The following is a 19,009-nucleotide window of genomic DNA, read 5'->3' as shown; positions in this document are numbered from 1 at the left end:
CTAAACATCTTATCACTTTCAACAAAACACCAATTCAGTTCATTCATAGTGAGGAGACAGAAAAGACCATACATGGAAACCGTATGGGTAGACTAAACAAAGGTAAGTCCAAACAGTGCATCAAAATACATGTTTGTACTTTGATGCACTGTTTATATACACAGTAGTATCTGTTAGATACTTAAGGATACTCACAGTGCAGGTTCTGAAAAATCCAGAGACATCCTCACGCAGATAGACAGGAAGGGCGTGGAGAACGGTAGTGCGCTTGGTGTGGATATCATGGATTTCCTATTTCCAGATTAAAAACAGAATTGTATATACTGGTGAGTTTACTGAACAACAACAACAACAACAGTCAAATCAGAACATATGTCCACAAATAACCTGTTCACATCTTTAATACAGTCAGACAAATAGCAAACACAAAGTGGAGTAATAGCAAAATTCAAAAAGCTCATTTAAATCATTGAACCTGTCCAATGTTCCACTGGTTCAACCTATGAAATGTGTAACAATCTATTATTACCTGGTAATTGTGAATTCTTAGACTTTCAGCCAGGGCATCTGCTGTCTTCCCAGTTTTTGATGCCTTCTGTCTGAATAAGGTCATCAGTCGAGGAAGATGGCGGTCAAGTTCAGCGTAGAATGTATTGGGCAGGTTCTGATTTGTAATCCGCTGAAACTCTGCATACAACTACAGCAGAAGGACAATACAGTTCAATTTGAAGAATCTCGCACACCTTTATAAAGCAGCAAAAAGCTGACACATGAGTAAGAATTACAATTTTCATTTTAAACAGAGCTGATCCATATTACCTCAGACTCCATTTTTAGAGCAGGCCAGAGGTCCAAGAGCTCCTTCACTCCTTCACAACCCTAACCCTGCACATATAGTTTAAAATATAGCGTTTCTAACAAGCAAAAGGCTTGAAAGCACTCTCACTGCAGACAGGTATCTCCGCTGTGTAACTGCAGGGACAACGGGCTTGTTTGGACCCAACTATTCTGAGTCATGAGAGGGGGTTTAAAAATTTAGAGAGATTAAAATACTTTGTTTCATACTAGGCGACCGGGCGCCACCTCTAGAACAAGTAGTATCTAACTTTTTAAACAGCCTGCGACCCTCATTACAACAACTTAATGCTAGCTCTGCAAGCACAAACTTTCCTTCGGGGAGAGCAGCAAAGCACATAAAAAACACGGACCCGATATTTCTGCTATTCTTTTTGACACGCACCCAAAATACAACTAAATATTCGTATTTTAACAATAAACTAATATCAACATTGAAAACTTACTGTAAGTCCAGTGATGCTAGTTGCTGCCGTTAGGTCCAACTTTCTCCAGTCGTCCGTGTTGCCTCTTTGGTGCTGTTCCCGCCCATATACCTTTACTTCTTCTGTGTTTCGTATTAATGCTCATTAGCGCCGCCTTCCGCTTCGGAGGGTGAATCAGAGATTAACTCGGAATAAAAATTGATTCCTGCAGCTGCTCAACACTTACGGAAAAAATTGAAAATATATATGTAGGATACATTAGTAAAACAATGAATATTAAAATAAATACATTTTGTCTTCCACTAATGCATTTAAGACAATTTGATTTTACCTATTTGGTGAAACACTTTGAGATTTTATTGTATTTTAGCATGTGCTACATAAATTAAGTTTATTATTAAATCCTACCTACTTGAAACAACAAAAATAACAGGACTTTACCATTCTTATATGTCCTAACTTAACTGTGTTACGTTTTGCTTAAGTTATGATTTTAAGTGATGCTTACTTAATATAGAAATAGTTCAATTCAATCAAATATTATTAGTTTCATTTACTCAAAAAGAAGAACATGTTACACGAACTTGACATATTTAAGTTAACAGAACTTTTTAAAGACTTTGAGTATACACTATTTAATCTATTTAATTACTTTGAACATTCGGGTTTACAGTGTACAGTACTGAGATCCTTTGTTATCATTTCTAAATATTTTTATCCTTAGATTGTTTGTGTGATTCACACATGAAAATGATCCTTATGTATATTATGCTGGGCAGTGCAGTGATGCAGCACTTCTGTCTGTCCACTGTCTGAAACTGGAAGTTTTAGCATGGCATAGATTAAATGGGTAGAAAACTGACTATTACTGACTATTTAAAGCTTAAGCCATGTTTAATATGTGTATATGTAGACTTATGTTCCATACTACTACAGGACATAAGAAGATGGACAACAGGTCCTCTTTAAGGATACAGGAAGACCTGCAGTGTTAAAAACAAAATGTTGGTAATGTTAGGTTGTTGAGTCAAAGTGGGGGACTTCAGTTCAGGGAATTACTGAACTCAGCACACATCTCAGCCCTTGAGATGTGTGCTTTGGTTCTGCTGAGGGACAGTGGGAATCCTGGCAACAATAAGGACAGCTGTACAAACATTTCCCTGTCTCACCAGCAAGCCCTTTGTCAAGATCCTAAATAAACCTGAAACATTATAGAAATCAGGCTTCCTTGAAGAGATGTGACACCTGGCCTACATGCACAGGCTCTACAAGCTTTGTAGAGCCTGAAGGGCTTGCTGGTGCTAGCTCTTGTCGGCCTCTGGACTCCAAATGTTCAAGCTTCACGCAGATGTGTTGCTAAAGTAAGTCAGAGGAGGAGGAGGAAGAGATTTAGCTAGCTCTGCATACTGTTGAAAATATTCCCAGGATTTAAGGAAAATCATTAATGCATGCAGGCCACAGCAGTGGTAAAATTGCCTCTGTTGACCATTAATCATGCAATATGCCATTAATGATGTAACATGCAAGGTTTAATTACAGTTTTTTTCCCCTCACATTCCCAGGTACTTGCATCCAATGTTTCAAGAGAAAGATACGTTGCCAACCCTGTCCCAGTCTTTCACACATTTTGCAAAACAGTTTTGCATGATACTCCGTGAGCCTGTGACAATAAAAAAGGGGAAGAAAAGTGTACCCCAACAGAAAGTGATCAGTGCTTGCTTTCTTCCATTCATTCTACCTGTATTTGGTTTGTAGGTGCAATGCAGAATTGGTCCACGGGGAGGCAGTGCTTCCTCATGATTCAAATATGCTCTTCTGCATACAGTTGAAAAACATTGGTCTCTAATGTTTTTTAACCTGCGCAGAATGTGACTACAGCACACACACACACACACATATTTTAAAATATTCACAGTGTGTGTGAAAGCTCTATGCACCTTACTCTAAACATATGCATGCATAAAATGATACAGTAATCAATGAATATCACTTTAGGCTTTACAGATCTAGGTTTATACTGCCACTTGATTAAAGTATTAAAATATTTTGTGCATATTTTGCAGAACCTTTTAGAAATAATTTTAAACTCCCTGGAGGGCAAAACAAAACCTGCAGAAAAACAACCATCCATTCATTTTTTCTGTCTGATGAGAGTCCAGTGAATACTCTGAACCTGTGGTGATGCATCACTGAGCAGAACACCAGAAAACAAACCGTGGCAGTTGACAGATACACATATCAATAGTATCGATATTAACACGGTATTGGATCGATACTAGCATGATACCTTGTTTCTATCCACTAAATTCAGTATGCAGCCCACTGAACTGCGTTAAATAAAATATTTTTTTCTTTTTCTTGGGGGAAGGTTTGAAAAAGTATACCTCAAACATGCACTATGAGAAATGTCTGATCCTTTTTATGCTGTAATATCTATTTGATTTATAGTCCACATCACAATTAAACAACAGAAGCTGACCCAAACTGCTTCTATATTTACATTTTAGATATCCAAAAAACCTAGTTTCAAAATACACGAAGAGCTAAAAGGTGTGTTTTGTTGTATTAACAAATTATTGTGGAAAGTAAAACTCACAGTCATTTAATGGTGCTTAAAATGTACTCAGAATTTGAAAAACTGATTATGATTCATCTGGCAAGTCATGCAGCACCGCTCTCCCGTAGGTAAGCTGCCATCGGTTAGAAGTATCGGTATCTGTATTGCAATATTTGCTCTGTATTTACTCGACATGTTGATCGATATCAACATTTCCAGTAACACACATCAGGTTAAAGCCAGATTAAACAGTGTCCTTTTCAAACTTGACAGCACCACAGTATCAGCTGTAATTAAAAAAGCTACGTGAAGCGTGAGCTTATCAGTTAACTGCTGCTTTCTTTGCAGGTGCAAACTGCGCGCGGGACCTGTGGCGCGCCTCTTTCAGCGCCGGCGGGGATGCTGTGTGTGAGGCGCGCGCAGGAGGTGGAGGTGGGGGGTGTCACAGTTTTAGCCTGCTTCCTAGAATAAAGACAAACAGGAAACCACTAAACTGACCTTATTGCACCGCAGCCTGCGTGCACCAACCCCACTCGTGTTCTGACAGTCATTGCTGGGGACGTCTTTAGAGGGAGAGGGAGAGAGAGAGACCTGAAGTAAAGGCGAGAAGCCATGATATACAGCCAACCAATCAGAAATCTCTCCCCGAGACCGCATTTAAAGGGATAGTGAGCAGTCCCTGGAGATTTTACGGAGACTTATTTCACAACCGCTACACCTCCTCACGTCTTTGACCTCCCTCCACACTCCAGTAGTGCCGAGCGGTCGAATCGGTAGCATGGATCTGTCCTAAGTGCCGCCTCTCTTCTGTATGTTTTGTTTTTTTTTGCCTCCATGTGAGCTTGCCTCAGCTGCTGGATGCTCTTCGCCCCCACCCTCCCCGCCGCACTTGTTGCGCAGAGAGTGGATGCGCCGCTGAGTCCTTGGAGAGGAGAGGCAGGGACTCACTGCAACAGGTGCACACACGGAGCATCTCCTCCAGCGAGGCTACATCGCAGGTAGGTCAAACGGGCATCTTTAGCACATTTATTGATCGCATTTTGAGTGTTATGCTCGCAAATATCTAATTGCTGATTATCCATTCGACACCTTTACGCGAGGCACGGTTTGATCCGTTTATCTGACCGTGTTTGCGCTCTTTTCCTTTACTTTTCCTCTCGCCTTGAGACAGCGCTGAACTTTAAATGCCAGTTTTAAGGAGCCTCTGACAGTCTTCAGCCTCTGCCGCGTGTACAAAGCCAGGATGCCGGTGTTGACGAGCCCCGACATCGCCAACAAGTTTAAGGAGAGATGGCTGGCGGCTTACCCGGAAGATCACGTCTCTGGGTCTGAGTCTGCCCCCCTTGACGACAGCCTCACCAGCCTCCACTGGCTCCAGAATTTCTCCATCCTCAGCGCAGACCCGGAGCGTCCCAGCGGCGCGGGACTCGAGTGTCCGTCCTCGCAGCAGCACCTCTTCATCAAACGCCTCGCCTTCCCCGGACCGGGCACCGACTCTCCTTCCAGCCCCCCAGCCGGGGACACCGCCGCAACCGGGATGCCTCTGTATCTCGGGAGCCCCGTCACCTCTGGCAGCGACTCCACCGCGGCGGCTCCGCGGTTTCCCTGCGGCGCGCACCCCACGCCCGCCTACCCGCAGATCCCGATTCAGCCGAGCCCGCCGGTGGAGATCGACTACAAAACCAACCCCAAAGTCAAGCCGCCCTATTCCTACGCCTCTCTCATCTGCATGGCCATGCAGGCCAGCAAGCAGCCCAAAGTGACTCTGTCCACCATTTATAACTGGATCACGGAGAATTTCTGCTACTACAGACACGCGGAGCCCAGCTGGCAGGTAACAGAGACCGGATAACTCTTCTTCTATTATTTATGAATCTGCTAAATGGTGGAGTGAGGGAGAGAAGGGCCAGCAATTTGACTTCAGTGTCACCACCATACACGGCATATTCAGGCCACAGGAGATCAGACGAGGCCTTTGTTTTATCAGTGTGTGTGGGGGGAACTTAAATTATAATAATTGAAAACCTCAGACCCCCCTTCTCTGTCTCTTTGCAGGATTAGTGTCTCATTTCTGCCTTTGATGAGTTCCATGACAAGTGTTTTTAATCCATCTGAAATTTCCATCCTCCTAGACAGTGCTCTTCGCAGGGTTTTTGTCTGAAGGGAACGGTGATGGGGTGGAGAAAGCACTCCAATCTGTGTGTGTGTGTGCGTGCGTGTTAATGAGGGCTCCTGAGAGAGATGGCAGCTAAGCACAGCTGATCATGTTTGAAATGCACAGAGCTGCCTGTTACTAGAAAGCCTCATTAGGTACATTTGCTTCCCCATACAAACAACAACAATGCCCACCCCCGCCGCCCCACCTCCCCAACACCCACCTGCCCATCTCCCTCTCAAAGTGGCATGTTCAGTTTTTTTTGCATGACTGACTTAAATTTGCTCAAAGCCGGTGGGGTCCATGCTAAATCACGTTGTGTTCCTGTGTGTGTGTTACAGAACTCGATTCGTCACAACCTGTCCCTCAACAAGTGTTTCAAGAAGGTCCCCAGACAGAAGGACGAGCCGGGAAAGGGAGGCTTCTGGCAGATTGATCCTCAGTATGCTGACATGTTTGTCAATGGCATCTTCAAGCGCAGGAGGATGTCTGCCAACCACTACAGCAGCGGCAGCGGAACCAACAGCGGTGCCCACAGGCAGAGCAAACTAGTTCAGAGTTACCACGCCAGCCAAAACGGCTGCCCCTACCAGGGCGTGGGAGGCAAACGGAAGCACCTGCCCTCAAAAAACAGCAACAGTAAGGTTATGAGGGCCACGGAGTCCCCTCTGCTAGCCACAGAGGCCAACAAGGCAGACGTCCTGAGAGGGGACTTTGACCTGTCCTCCGTGTTTGACGACGTCCTCGGCGGTAGCTGCAGCACCTTCGAAGATCTGGACATCAACACGGCGCTGAGCTCCCTGGGCTGCGAGATGGAGCTCGCTGGGCCGGGCAGGCAGGGGAGATGGTGTGGAGGAGTGGACGTTATGGGTCAGAGCCAGCACATGAACCTTCATCACCAATCCTATGGCTACATGGACCTAAGCGCTGCTTCCATGGAGTGTACGGTCAGCATGGGAGAGCTCCACGTGCCTCACGCACATCCGCAGTCACAGCAGCAGCAGCTGGACCCAGATCGCTTGCTCCAGAGCCACCACCAACACCACCACCACCATCAGCTGCAGCTGCAGCATTTCGACGAGCCCTCCATCCTCTTCCCGGAGCAGCCAGAAGAAGCGATGCTGCAAACATGGGAGGAGATAAAAGAGGAGGCACAGGCTATTCCGCTGACTCTGGATCAGGGCTTCAGCCTGTGCGAGGGCTTCTTCACAGAGATGCAGCCATGGGAACGAGTGGAGAGCTACCTGTGACCTTTGACCCTAACCACACTGACTTCTATTTGATATTTTGGTGTTTTTTGTTTTGTTTTTTTACATTCAATGACCTCTCTGATTGCTGGTCCATGTGGTCTGTATTATCTTTAAGGATAAAAGTTAGAGCTACAGCCCCATTTTACAATCATATCCCATCCCTCAGTTCTACTGCAGTGCACTCTGCATTTTTAATTTGTCACTTTTTCTTCCCTTAAAAAGACTTTAAAGCTTGTTGGATGATTATTGATCATTACCTGGCATAGACTTCCATTGTCTTCCCTGTCAGTTTACAGGGAGCAGCATGCAGCATGACGGAGCACTGATACTCAAACAATAAGAGAACTGACAAAAAGAACAGAAAGACTTTTACGTACCAAATTCAATTTTCAGATGTACTCATATCACAGCGTAGAAGGAATAGAAGGAGGAAGGATGATGAAGAAGAGACAAATGCTCACCCTTTAAATTGGATTTGGTGGAGGTTGAATACAAGGATGAGCGTTGAACCCGGCCGGACTGCAGCTTCTCGTCCCTCTGAGCTTATTGAGAAAGCACTGTCACTACAGGACTGACATACTGGATTCTATTGTGCTACATTAGCATTAACTCTTTTTTTAACTAACATGCAGTGAAATCAGCCATTCATCTCAATTGTTCATGTTGTGTGATAATGTAGGATGAAGGAGCAAAAATGGAGACAGAAGGAAAAAAAAAATCGTTGTAAGAGATTAGAACTCATTCATTTAAGATGCTGTTATATAGTCAATTTAATATATATATATCTATATATACATATAGATATATAAGTATATAGCATGAAGCTAGGCAAGATCATTTGCCATTTGTCTACAGTTATGTATTGCAATGCTAAAACCGGAGCAGTTGGTGGGTCATGAAATGGGACATTATGCACTTTGATAGGCAGCAGTTCCTAGGAAAGAAAGACAGCTTATGTTCAAGATGTTTAGTTTAATTTTTTACGGTATTAAAGTCATACTTTCGAACATTTACTGACCACATGATTAAAACAATGCACATGTGTTGCAAATGAACTCGACACTGCAATAAGTCAAACTGGCAAGCGTTTGTTTGTTGTTCTCTTTTCCTTCATATATATATATATATATATATATATATATATATATATATATATATATATATATATAGGGATTTTTTATAAAACAATATTCCGCCAAATTTGTTGATATGCAGCTTATTGGAGTTTCTGTGACGATTAACCCTTCCCACCACTACCGGGCCGTCTCTGTTATTAAAAAGCAGCCAAGCCGCCATTTTTGAAAGGCTGCCAAGCACATACGGCGAAGAGGCCGCCTACCACCAGGATTAAAATGGATGTAGCATTTGTTGTGCTTCAGTTCTGTTGCGCCACATTTGGCAGAGTTGCAGCTGAGATTGTTTTAAGGAGCAGATTTAATAACATCAGTGTCACTGGCATTGTTAGAACGCTGGTGTTTGCTTTCTAATGTACTTTTTTTTTTTTTTTAAATCAGGTGGGAACGAGCACATTGTGCTGACGATTTGAAAATCAGTCTTTAGCCTGATGATAGAGGCCTATGGACTCCCTGTACTTCTGAATTTTTCCCAAGTGTCTCGTCTCTGTTGTGCCCTCACAGCACATGGATCTTGTGTGAGAGGATTTGGAGCTAACTTGGAGTTTTCTCAGAGTTCTGTTTTCGATCACAGGGTGATGGATTCTTTTGACCTTATTGATTACATTAGTGTAGGTTTTACTTTTCTTTAATTTGTGAGGTTTGTTTAAAAGAAATCCGATCAGAAATCTTGGAGGAGGGTTTAGGGACAGATGCATAAATTCATCAGTTAATGGCCAGACTTTCTTATTGTATCATTATGGTGGGTGACATGACCTCTTTAATCTTACCATGTTATTTCATTTGTACCTTTTTTAAGCTGTTTGAAAATGCAATCATGCCTTAATGCAATAAATGGTGTCAATTAAAGAAATCATCCTTTACTTGAAATATCTTAAAACACCAACACGTGGCGGTGAGCAACATAGCAGGGTGGTCAGGATTATTGTTTGAGTTAGAGGTGTGTGTGTGTGTGTGTGTGTGTGTGTGTGTGTGTGTGTGTGTGTGTGTGTGTGTGTGTGTGTGCAATCAACAGATAAAAGGTCTATCAGGGTTTATCATTAATCAGTCCAGACAGGCCTGCACTTGCCTGGCATTTGAAACATACCCGGGTAGATATAATAGCATGAACACCTGTACAGCAAACATAAGATAATAGCTCATTCTACCTTTAGACTGGCACAACCTTTTTTCACATAATATTCATTTTGCTGAGTAGCTAATGGCACTGCGGTTTTAACTCTAAATGAGGTTGAAGAGGATATAAATTAATCATTATCATAGCAAAACCTTCTGGGAGGAAGCTGCCAGTAACCCATGAAGCTGACCATGTTTTGCATGTAGTTTTGAGTCTTTGCTTGCTTTTTTTCAGTATGCAACAATCAAGCCAAACTCTGCAGTGTGGTCATTGGATGAATAGGGGTCAAGCTCTATCTTACAATCTAGGAACTATTGGTCATGTTATTGAAATGCAAAGAAACCCGAACAGACCAAAAAAATAGCTAATATGTTTGGTCATAAAGTGGGAAATGATCAGTTTTATGAACAAAAACTATGATGACATCCCCATAAATATAAAAAGTATGTTTATATCATTGCACTCACTGCAGAGAAGCACCTCGCTAGTCCCTGTTTGGTCCCCCTTTGCCTTCAGAACTGTTTTAATTGTTCATCGATTGAACAAGGTGCTGGAAACATTTCTCAGAGGTTTTATTCCTCATTGACATAAGTTCCACCACATACCAAAGGTGCTCTAATGGATTGAGATCTGCTGACTGTGGAGGACATTTGAGTACAGTGAACTCTTTGTCAAGTTCAAAGAACCAGTCTGAGGTCATAAAGCAATGGACATGGTCAACAACAATATTCAGTTAGGTTGCAGCATTTACAAGTTAGTACTAAGAGGCCTAACGTGTGCCAAGAAAATAAGCTCCCACAGCACTGCACTACCGCCACCAGTCTGAACCACTGATACAAGGTAGGAGAGATCCATGCTTTCATGTTGTTTACACCATATTTTCAATCTACCATAATCGACTCATCAGACCAGGTAACATAATTTCCAATCATCTGTTGTCCAATTTTGGTGCGCCAGTTCTAATTGTAGCCCAAGTTTCCTCATCTTAGCTGAGTGTAGCCCATCTGCTTCAAGGTTTGACATGTTTGGAGATGTTCTTCCGTCTACTCTGTTTGTAGCAAGTGGTTATTTGAGTTACTGCTGCCTTACTGTCAGCTTGAAGCAGTCCGGCCATTTCCCTTTGACCTCTGGCATCAATAAAGCATTTTTGCACACAGAACTGCCGCTCACTGGACATTTACACTTTTTTGGACCATCCTGTGTAAATCCTAGAGATGGTTGATCAGCTGACACCAACAACCAAGTCACATTCAAAGTTACTTAAATCACCTTTATTTATCATTCTGATTCTTGACCATGTGTACGTGCCTAAACATATTGAGTTCCTACCATGTGATTGGCCTTTGAGTGCATGAACTTCTGCATATTATCTTCCTGTCTTATTCTATGTTACGCATTCCCCTTAACTGTACAGTAAGGGTCTATGAATAAGGCTCAACAGTGTGTTCTTTGCAGTATAAGCAACATACTGGAACAGCTGTGGTATTAAAAATTTCACCATTAGAATATAATCCAGTGCTGGTGCTGATGAGGTTGGAGGTATTACCATCACCTACAGCCACCCATTCTTCTTAAGTTCCACAGCCACAGCGTGTCCACAGCATATTTCTTGTTGCTGGTCTGTCACTGGTGGAATTTCCATAATCCAGTTGCCCAGGTAACCCTCAATTGTATCTATTACCCTGTCAGATGTCAATCAGCAGTATCCCTCCCTGTCATTGTGGCAGTCACTTCAATTGCTTGCCTCAAAGATGAGAAAACTTTAACACAGGACAAGCGTTCTTCAAATTGCCAGCAGTTAAATGTCATTGACAGTCTGTGGTCTCGAGCTGCCATGTTGCTGTGAATAACTTCCTGTATGGATACCCATTAAAATGTGGTTAACTGGGAAATAAGCCAACCCAGAGCTCTGGAGTCTCTACTGAACAGCTCTGCTCTGTAGAGGATTGCAGAATGCCCACTTTAATAAAGAAACGACTACTTCAGTTCTAAAGGAGACGCTCGTATAGATCCTGCTGCTGTCTGATGGTGCAGATGTTTGATCATCTCAGCGCAAAGAATACCTAGCTCTTATTTAAGTCAAGATACAGGTTAGGTAGATGCTTATGGATCAGTTTTATTGCTAAAAATAAAGAAACCTCATGCTGCGAACAGATATAATCGATTCATCCTTTATAACCTTTTTGTTTTTATTCCATAAAGTAGAGACTTTAAGGCTTCTTCTGATTTTGCTTAGACTTTGAAGTTAAAACTGGGTGTCTTGTGCTAAAAGCATGCGTTAGCATTTGACCTGGGCTACATGCTAACTTGGGATTGCTAATACAGCCATAATGACTGCTCAACATGATACACTGAGCAAAGCATGCTAAATATAAATCAAGTATCGGGCCAAGTGAAAAAGAAATTAACCTGCTAGTGAAACAAGATGAGAATTTAGCTGATCTGGAGTCAGCGTTTAGACGCTTTATAAATGCATTTAAAAAATAGTACTGATGAGGCTAAGTTTTTCAAACCCTGGAGGCCTGAAATTAGGAATGATCTGTAGGTGCTGGACAACTTTGAGGACTCTCAATGCATAAGAGCTCAAAAGGTTTAAAAAACGATAAGTCACTGGCATGCTATGCAAAGTACAGTGATTGCATCTGTGTTTGTGGCAAGTTCACAGTCTTTGCAGCTAATTAAATGTGTTGATTGTGGGTTTCAGGGTCAAATTAGTGTAATGAGAGGACAAACAACAATTCTCTAATCAACACTTTTGTCAACTCCAAATGATTATGGAAATTAAATATATTGTACTGTTACAAAGCATTCTAATGTGCAATTTTGTGCACACACAATTAAGAAAGCCTCATGTTAAAATTCCTAGATATGCATATATATCTTCGAATCAATATGCATCTATTTTATGGGATTTGTATTATATATGATATACATTATTGTATAGTGGCAATAGTGTTGTGAAAATAAGAACTACAGAAGGAGACAGTAGGAGCGTCACATTTATAAAGTCAAGCCTGTTGAAAACTACACGGCCCATTCTCCCCAGAAAGAGATGTGTCTGTAGCAGTTAGAAAAAGCCCTCATAACTTAGCTCCACATCTCATTTCAACCTTTTCCAGGATTTTGTTTGAATGCCCTGTATGAAAATGTGCTTTTCCACCTCAAATCTCTTTTTAATTGAAATTGCTGGAGTAAAAGGCGAAAACGGGCTTATCTCCATCCCTCTGGCTCACGGCTCCCAATAGCGACAGGTCATGTGTGGAGATCTCCAGGAATGGGTGGAATAACTCGGATTCCTTAAAACAGCGGGGACTACGGCCAGATTTAAGGCTGAGGCTGTGACCGGTGACCACCCCGCATTTGAGAAAATCACCTCAGCTGATCGACATGCAGCTACTATGAGAGTCAAAGGCAAGTTTATACCAATAAAATCTCTGCCTGAAAGCAGGAGGGGAAAGATCAGTGTCACTTTCACAGTGAAGTGGAAAAAGCCATCCATTGTGCTCAATCCTATGTGTGTGTGTGTGTGCAAATGTGTGAATTCACATTTGGCTCTGTTTGTCTGCGACCCTGTGCACATGTCGGTGTGTGTCGTTACATTATACGCCTGCAATGTTTGTGTTGGTCCACGGGCTTCTTTGTCTGTACTCCTGGTGATGTGTGTGCTGCCCGCTGGGAGTGTGTGTACACGGCTGCGATTGGAGCCCCGTGGTGGCCCAGATAACACTATCTCTGTGGAGCCAGAGCCCCGTGGTTCTATTCAGCGTGGAGGATGAGAGGCTGGGACTGCCCAGCATGCGGACCTGCTGAAAGGAGAAGGAACAAGTCGTGCTGTCACTGTAGGCTAACCTGGCTTATAATGCTTTATAACCTCTTCTTTGGTGCCCCTCTGGGAGGCTGTGCATAGGTCTGAGTGTGCCTATGTGTGTGTGTGTGTGTGTGTGTGTGCGCTTGTGGGCCCATGGAGAAGGGCAAAGGTAGGGAACAGACACAAGATGAGGGTGTAGTCAGTGTTTTATTGCCTTCATGACACCCTCTGGACAGCTTCTGATTAGAGTCAGGCATAAACGGGGTCAGCCAGCTTTGCTGAAGAGCACTCCTCCTAGCTTGACATAGACAGTGGGTTCAACTCCCCGCTCATTGTGCAAAACCACACGGTTATTCTTTATATGGAAGGGAAAGCAGACAGAAGACACATGATGGGGGTCCCTAATTAGATGCTTCATTGTGCCACAAAGCAAAAACCAACAGTGGGAAAGTCTTACGGCTGCTTTATAGCCCCTGAGGAACCCCTGTGCACGAGTGATTACACGTACGGATAAGAGAAGGAGCTCACTGATAAAATAAATGTCCTCACTGTGCACTGAAGCACATGCATTCATAGAAGATCTTCATTAGGATTCTCCTTCACCTCTCTGACCTGGCGGGAAATTGTAATCCGTCCCTGGTTTCCAAGGCCATCACGTATTGATAAGGGGAAAAAAAGACTTGGGGTGATATTCAGTGGTCTGGCCATCTGTTAATGCCTCTCCAGCCTGGCTTGACACAAGAGGAGGGGCTTAGGGAGGAAATACACCTAAATAATCTTTCCAAAAGGCTGTTGTTTATGCATGAAATGCTAATAAGGGTTCCATTTAGATTGCCTGATCCATTTTGAAAGGAAGTACGGATGGTAAATTAGAATAAAAGGGCTGAGGTGTAACACGGGTAAGTGGAGGGGGGGGGGTTCTTTTATTGAAAAAGATTATCAAGGACTCACCCAAATGCATAATTGAGCAGCGTCCAAATGGTCATGTTTATATACAATAAGATGAGAATCATTACTCCAAGTGCTAGATTTTTTTAAAAACGCATTTTCCCTCAATGAAAGCTTTATTGTTGTAGTTTTTCCAGAGGAGTCTTTAGTCCCTCGAAAATGAAGACTGGATCTCGTATTTCCACACGTCCGTCCAGAACACCCCCCCCCCCAGATGTTGTTTAGTTTTGATGTGCTAATTTTTATTCATTCAGGGCATAATGTGAAAAAAAGGCGTGCAAATGAGTGCAATTGCAACAGTAACGCACAGATGGCAATCATGAAAACATATAAAAACATATGTATTCTTGAAGGCCAAAGAGGCTCTTATAATATCAGGGATGCTTGGGGCTTAAGTCACATCAGATGTGTCCCATTCTCTTTTCCACCGCCTTTTTCTCTCCTCTGTTTCTATGATCATCCACTCTCAACTAGTCATTCGCTGCAGGAGCATTTTTTTAACCATTTTCATTACTTCTGTTATGCTTTTCAGCGTTCAGAGTGCCTTAACCTTGGAGGCCTTAGATTTCTCTTTACTCTGTTATCCTTGACTTTCTTTCAGCAACAGTGTTGCTAAGAATGAGTGAGGTCGAACTTGAGAAAAACGCAGACTGTACAGTATGCCCGCCACACCGCATACCGCACATCTTCAGAGGCTCTATCAGCAAATTAGGCCCGATATGGATGCGACTCCAGTGTAGTGCTGCAACTGTATTCCCATTTGGAAGATTATCATTGTTAAGCAGCCCAACATCAATAACAATGTTAACAAAATGCACGTGATGTGCATGCATGGATTCATATTACTCTTTTTTTAATGACAGAGTGACCTCGAAAGAAATGTATTTTAATGAAGGTTTATTAAATGCCTGCACCACTTCTGTTTATGGAGACTCCTTTGCGACGTGTAACTCTTTTGTATAACTAAGAAAATGAAGCTTTGAAGCAGGTGGTGAGTGTTGTAGTTCACGTCTAACAATGTTCTTTTTCTAAACCTAATCAGGTAGTTTTGGTGCCTGAAGACGCAAATTAAGTGTAAAAGTAGCAACAAAGAAAAGTGACCTACAGCACCTTCTCCTGTCTCCTAATGCAGACTGTGCTGCCATGCTTTCGGTAGAAGGATCAGGTAGAGGGCCATCTCTCTGGTACCCTTCATTTATTCTCCACTTGTCCAGCTACTTCAAATTTGGTAAAAATGGAACAATATTCACCTGCTCCAAGTTTTCTTGTCTTTATGCTTGGCTAACAAGCAACCAGCAATAGCCTTGCACACAATGAACTGATATAAAAATAGTATAGCTCCTCAGCTGTCACCCTTTGCTTTAAAAAATGAAGGCATAATATTAAGTTTATTTTACAAAATTCTTTTTTCTTTATAAGGACTTTTTTTGTGCAAATTCATTCCAGGCCCTGTAGTGATTTAACCAACGATATATGACTTTTTTTTAGCAGTGTTTGTGGGTAATGTACTAAAAAGTAACACATTTACTACTTGAGTAACATGCTGCACTAGATATAAAATTTATATAATCTGTTGTTATCATTTTCTTTCCCTTCCTGACACACAGCTATGTTTTAGCGTCAGCACGCGGGAACCTCAGCTAGCAAGATGGTAGAAAGAGCAAAACTGTGCTGTGAAAGTATTCACTTTATATTGAATGCACTTCATATTGAAAAAAAAAAAATCCCAAACGTGCTCCAGACATGATCAAGGACACCTGGTATTTAACAGAGCAGCTTCAAAACACAAAGCGCTATCATTTCTCTAGCCCAAAAACAGCTAGCTGTTAGCGTTGCTATAGCTGTGCTACGAGGCTGGAGTGGATGCTACCAATATCAAGCTGTAGAGTAAACCTGCCCTCTGAAAACTATACCCAACATGCACAGGGAACTGCAAGTAGATAATGAGGTAATGCAAGAGCAGAAACAGTGTTTGTTAATAAAAAATTAATGGTGATAGTCATCAAGTATTTTTTTCTTTGAGCAGAGCCTTGCTGGACTCGGTGTCCAACTCCAGGCCTCAAGGGCCAGTGTCCTGCAGGTTTTAGATATTACCCTGGGTCAGCACACCTGAATCAAATGGTTACTTCATTTAGCCATTCAGCTAATTTAGCAAATTAAATAAGCTGTGTTGGATCAAGGACACATCTAAAACCTGCAGGACACCAGCCTTTGAGGCCTGGAGGTGGACACCCCTGATCTAGTATCCTGACACTTACTGCATATTAAAAGTATTATCATAAAAGTTCTTATTTTTAATCTTTTCATCAAACAATCTGCAAGAATGTCAGTGAGTGTATTTCCAAAGATCTTGTATTATTCCTTTGTTACATACAGCTGCTTTAAAAAAAAAAAAAAAGGGAGAACAGAGCCAAGTTATTAAGGCAGCAATAAAAGTGCCAAGTAACATTTTTCTGGAGTTCCTTAAAGAACAAATGCACTCACATTTATGTTTACAATATATTCACAATGGAATAATAAAGAAATCTGTGGTTCAGCATATATGTCTGTTGCTTTATGTGTGTGCATCTTGGCATCCAGCACATGGTCAGAGAAAGACATTCTTGTCCCGTGCCTTCGGTCTCTGTGGTCGCAGGGAGCAGCCGTTTGTCCCACAGGCAGACAGGAGGAGGGCGCACAACTGCCCCCCACAAACACAATTATACACCCAGACTTAGGCCAGTCACACAGATACAACTGCATGAACCCTCACAAGGTCCAACAATCGTGCCCACACACAGAGGGCTAGCCAGAGGGCAGCGTGTCAGGAGGCTGAGCGTGGACGAGAGCGTAGAAAACGAGCCAGGACGGTCCTGGAGCTGTGCCACTCACACAGCATCAGTATCGGTGCCAAGAAGCAGAGCAGAAAACAAGTCTGGACCAATCTCCTCAATGTGGCCTGCTGCTCTGCCAGGTTCTCAGCCAGAAAAACTGCTGGTTAGATCGTTGTGGAGCTCACAAAAAGTTTTTGGAGGTACTGTTCTGACCAGAAAGTTCTTCCTCCAGAAACTGTTTCTGACAGTGGCCCTGAGAGGTCAAATTTACTGCACCTTAAAAAAAACAGCAGGCAAAAGAAAAATGCTGAAAAAGTCGAATATTTGCTGCATTTGAAAAGAAATGCAGCAGAAAGCTCACTCTTTTTTTCTAGTTCCTTTGTGTTGGTGTTTTCTCAAGTTACAGTGCATTTGATCTCTCAGGACCACCGTAGTATCTCAATTCCATATATTTTAAAGGTAAAAAAAAAAGGGAAGTCAAATTATTTATGCTGTGAGCCATCCATTAAGCCTTGGACGTGGTGAAAAGTGTTACTCATTCATCATCATTTTTTAAAATATTTTTTTAAAACCTTTCTCCCGCTTACATGGAAACGATGGAACTGAAGGTTATGAAGACATTCTAAGAAGCTAAGACATAAAGATAAGACAGACAAAAGGCACTGGATATGTGTTTGCACTTACCTGTGTGTAAATGAGAAAAACCACACTTGCATGCAGGTGTACGTGTGAGCGTGGGTGTGTGTGGGCGGGCACACGTGTGTGTGTGTGTGTGTATCCATCCACCCCCTCCTACTATCCAGGATATCTCAAAGCCACTAGACAGCCTCCACCACCTTCTCCTCCAGTCACACAGTTTTTCCATTCTTCACCCTTCGTCCCTGTGCTGCTGTTGAGGGCTCTTATTTGATTAGCTGCGATTTGCTTTGTGAAGCAGTGAAGCATTTGGCTCAGCCAGGGGAGCCGCACACACACACTCTGACAGACACATGCGTGGGTTCTCAGACAAAACACAAAGACACACACAGGGCACACAAGTGTATTTCGCATCTAGATTACCCCAACCATGTCTCCATCCTTGAATCGCATATCAGAGGATTTAAAAGCTAACTTACATCACAAGTAGTTATATCACATAGCACAGCTCTTTGTCTCAGGATATGAATGACAAAAAAAAAAGAAACAGGCATCTCCAAACCTGTGAGGAGATGCGAGGGTCATAGCCATGACTAAACGGTTTCTTTAATGCTGACTCACCAGCATCTGTTTACATGACTTCATGCCGCGAGCTCAAGAAATTACCTCTGATTGTATAGGAATGACAGTAGAGTGACACTCTATCTACCAGGCCTTAGTTGCACTAACAGTAAACCCGTCAATAATGAATGTGAGGTCACTGTGTTAGCGAGGGTGTGTTAGTTTGAGAAGTGTGTGAAAAAGATGCACGCAAATACAGGTTGTCATTGTCTCAATATCAGGCTCCCTGTGCCAGCAGAACATGTCAGATGTTGGGTCACCATACGCAGCAAGAACAGTTCTAATGATGGGTAGCGCTTGAGTCTGCTGCAGGCAGGTATTTTGTTTGGTTTTCCAATTGTGCACGTTGTGGAAGCATTTGGTGTCTTTCTCTGCACATTATAGACTGTATATAAAAGACAAATCTATGATTAATGAAATCTAGTTGTAGGGCCAGGAGCTGAACATTTTTGCCTTCATCATCTTGTTGTTTTTTAAGCTGAATGTGATGAGGAAGGGGTGGATCTGGGAAAAACAAAACAACAACAACAGCAAAAAACTGAGGGATACTTTTATCTTGACAGCAGTTTATAAATCACTACGCAAAACCCTGCTTTATGGCCTCTGTTGTCATGGTTCTGGGTCTGTGGCCCAGAGTTTTGGGAATATTTAGTAGTTTTCTCATTTGTTATCCTTATATTATGGTTCTGTG

At 42.5% G+C, this 19,009-nt stretch overlaps 2 protein-coding genes across 3 annotated transcripts in view; one reads left to right on the top strand and one right to left on the bottom strand.

Annotated features, from left to right (window-relative positions):
- LOC309712451 (uncharacterized protein) overlaps nt 1-1,747 on the bottom strand; it is a 79,791-nt gene extending 78,044 nt beyond the window's left edge. The window contains exons 1-5 of one of the 2 annotated variants that reach the window (XM_082543255.1): nt 1,693-1,747; nt 1,302-1,501; nt 820-885; nt 530-697; nt 196-291 (exon numbers count right to left, since the gene is read on the bottom strand). In XM_082543255.1, the coding sequence (XP_082399381.1) occupies nt 196-291; nt 530-697; nt 820-831 (276 nt within the window). In that variant the 5' untranslated portion in view covers nt 832-885; nt 1,302-1,501; nt 1,693-1,747. Of the gene's footprint in view, nt 1-195; nt 292-529; nt 698-819; nt 886-1,301; nt 1,508-1,692 lie in introns of those variants that run through there. The other variant, XM_082543256.1, reaches the window with a different exon arrangement.
- Nucleotides 1,748-4,500: 2,753 nt separating this feature from the next.
- foxj1b (forkhead box J1b) lies at nt 4,501-8,333 on the top strand. The gene is made up of 3 exons (XM_082543249.1): nt 4,501-4,835; nt 5,009-5,671; nt 6,334-8,333. Exons 2-3 carry the CDS (start codon nt 5,081-5,083, stop codon nt 7,240-7,242), a joined length of 1,500 nt encoding a protein of 499 aa, XP_082399375.1. The 5' UTR covers nt 4,501-4,835; nt 5,009-5,080; the 3' UTR covers nt 7,243-8,333.
- Nucleotides 8,334-19,009: the final 10,676 nt, after the last annotated feature.

Source organism: Aulonocara stuartgranti (assembly GCF_965226115.1).
Source record: "Aulonocara stuartgranti genome assembly, chromosome: 8".
Classification (NCBI taxonomy): Eukaryota; Metazoa; Chordata; class Actinopteri; order Cichliformes; family Cichlidae; genus Aulonocara; species Aulonocara stuartgranti.
This window is presented reverse-complemented; position numbering and strand designations above follow the sequence as displayed.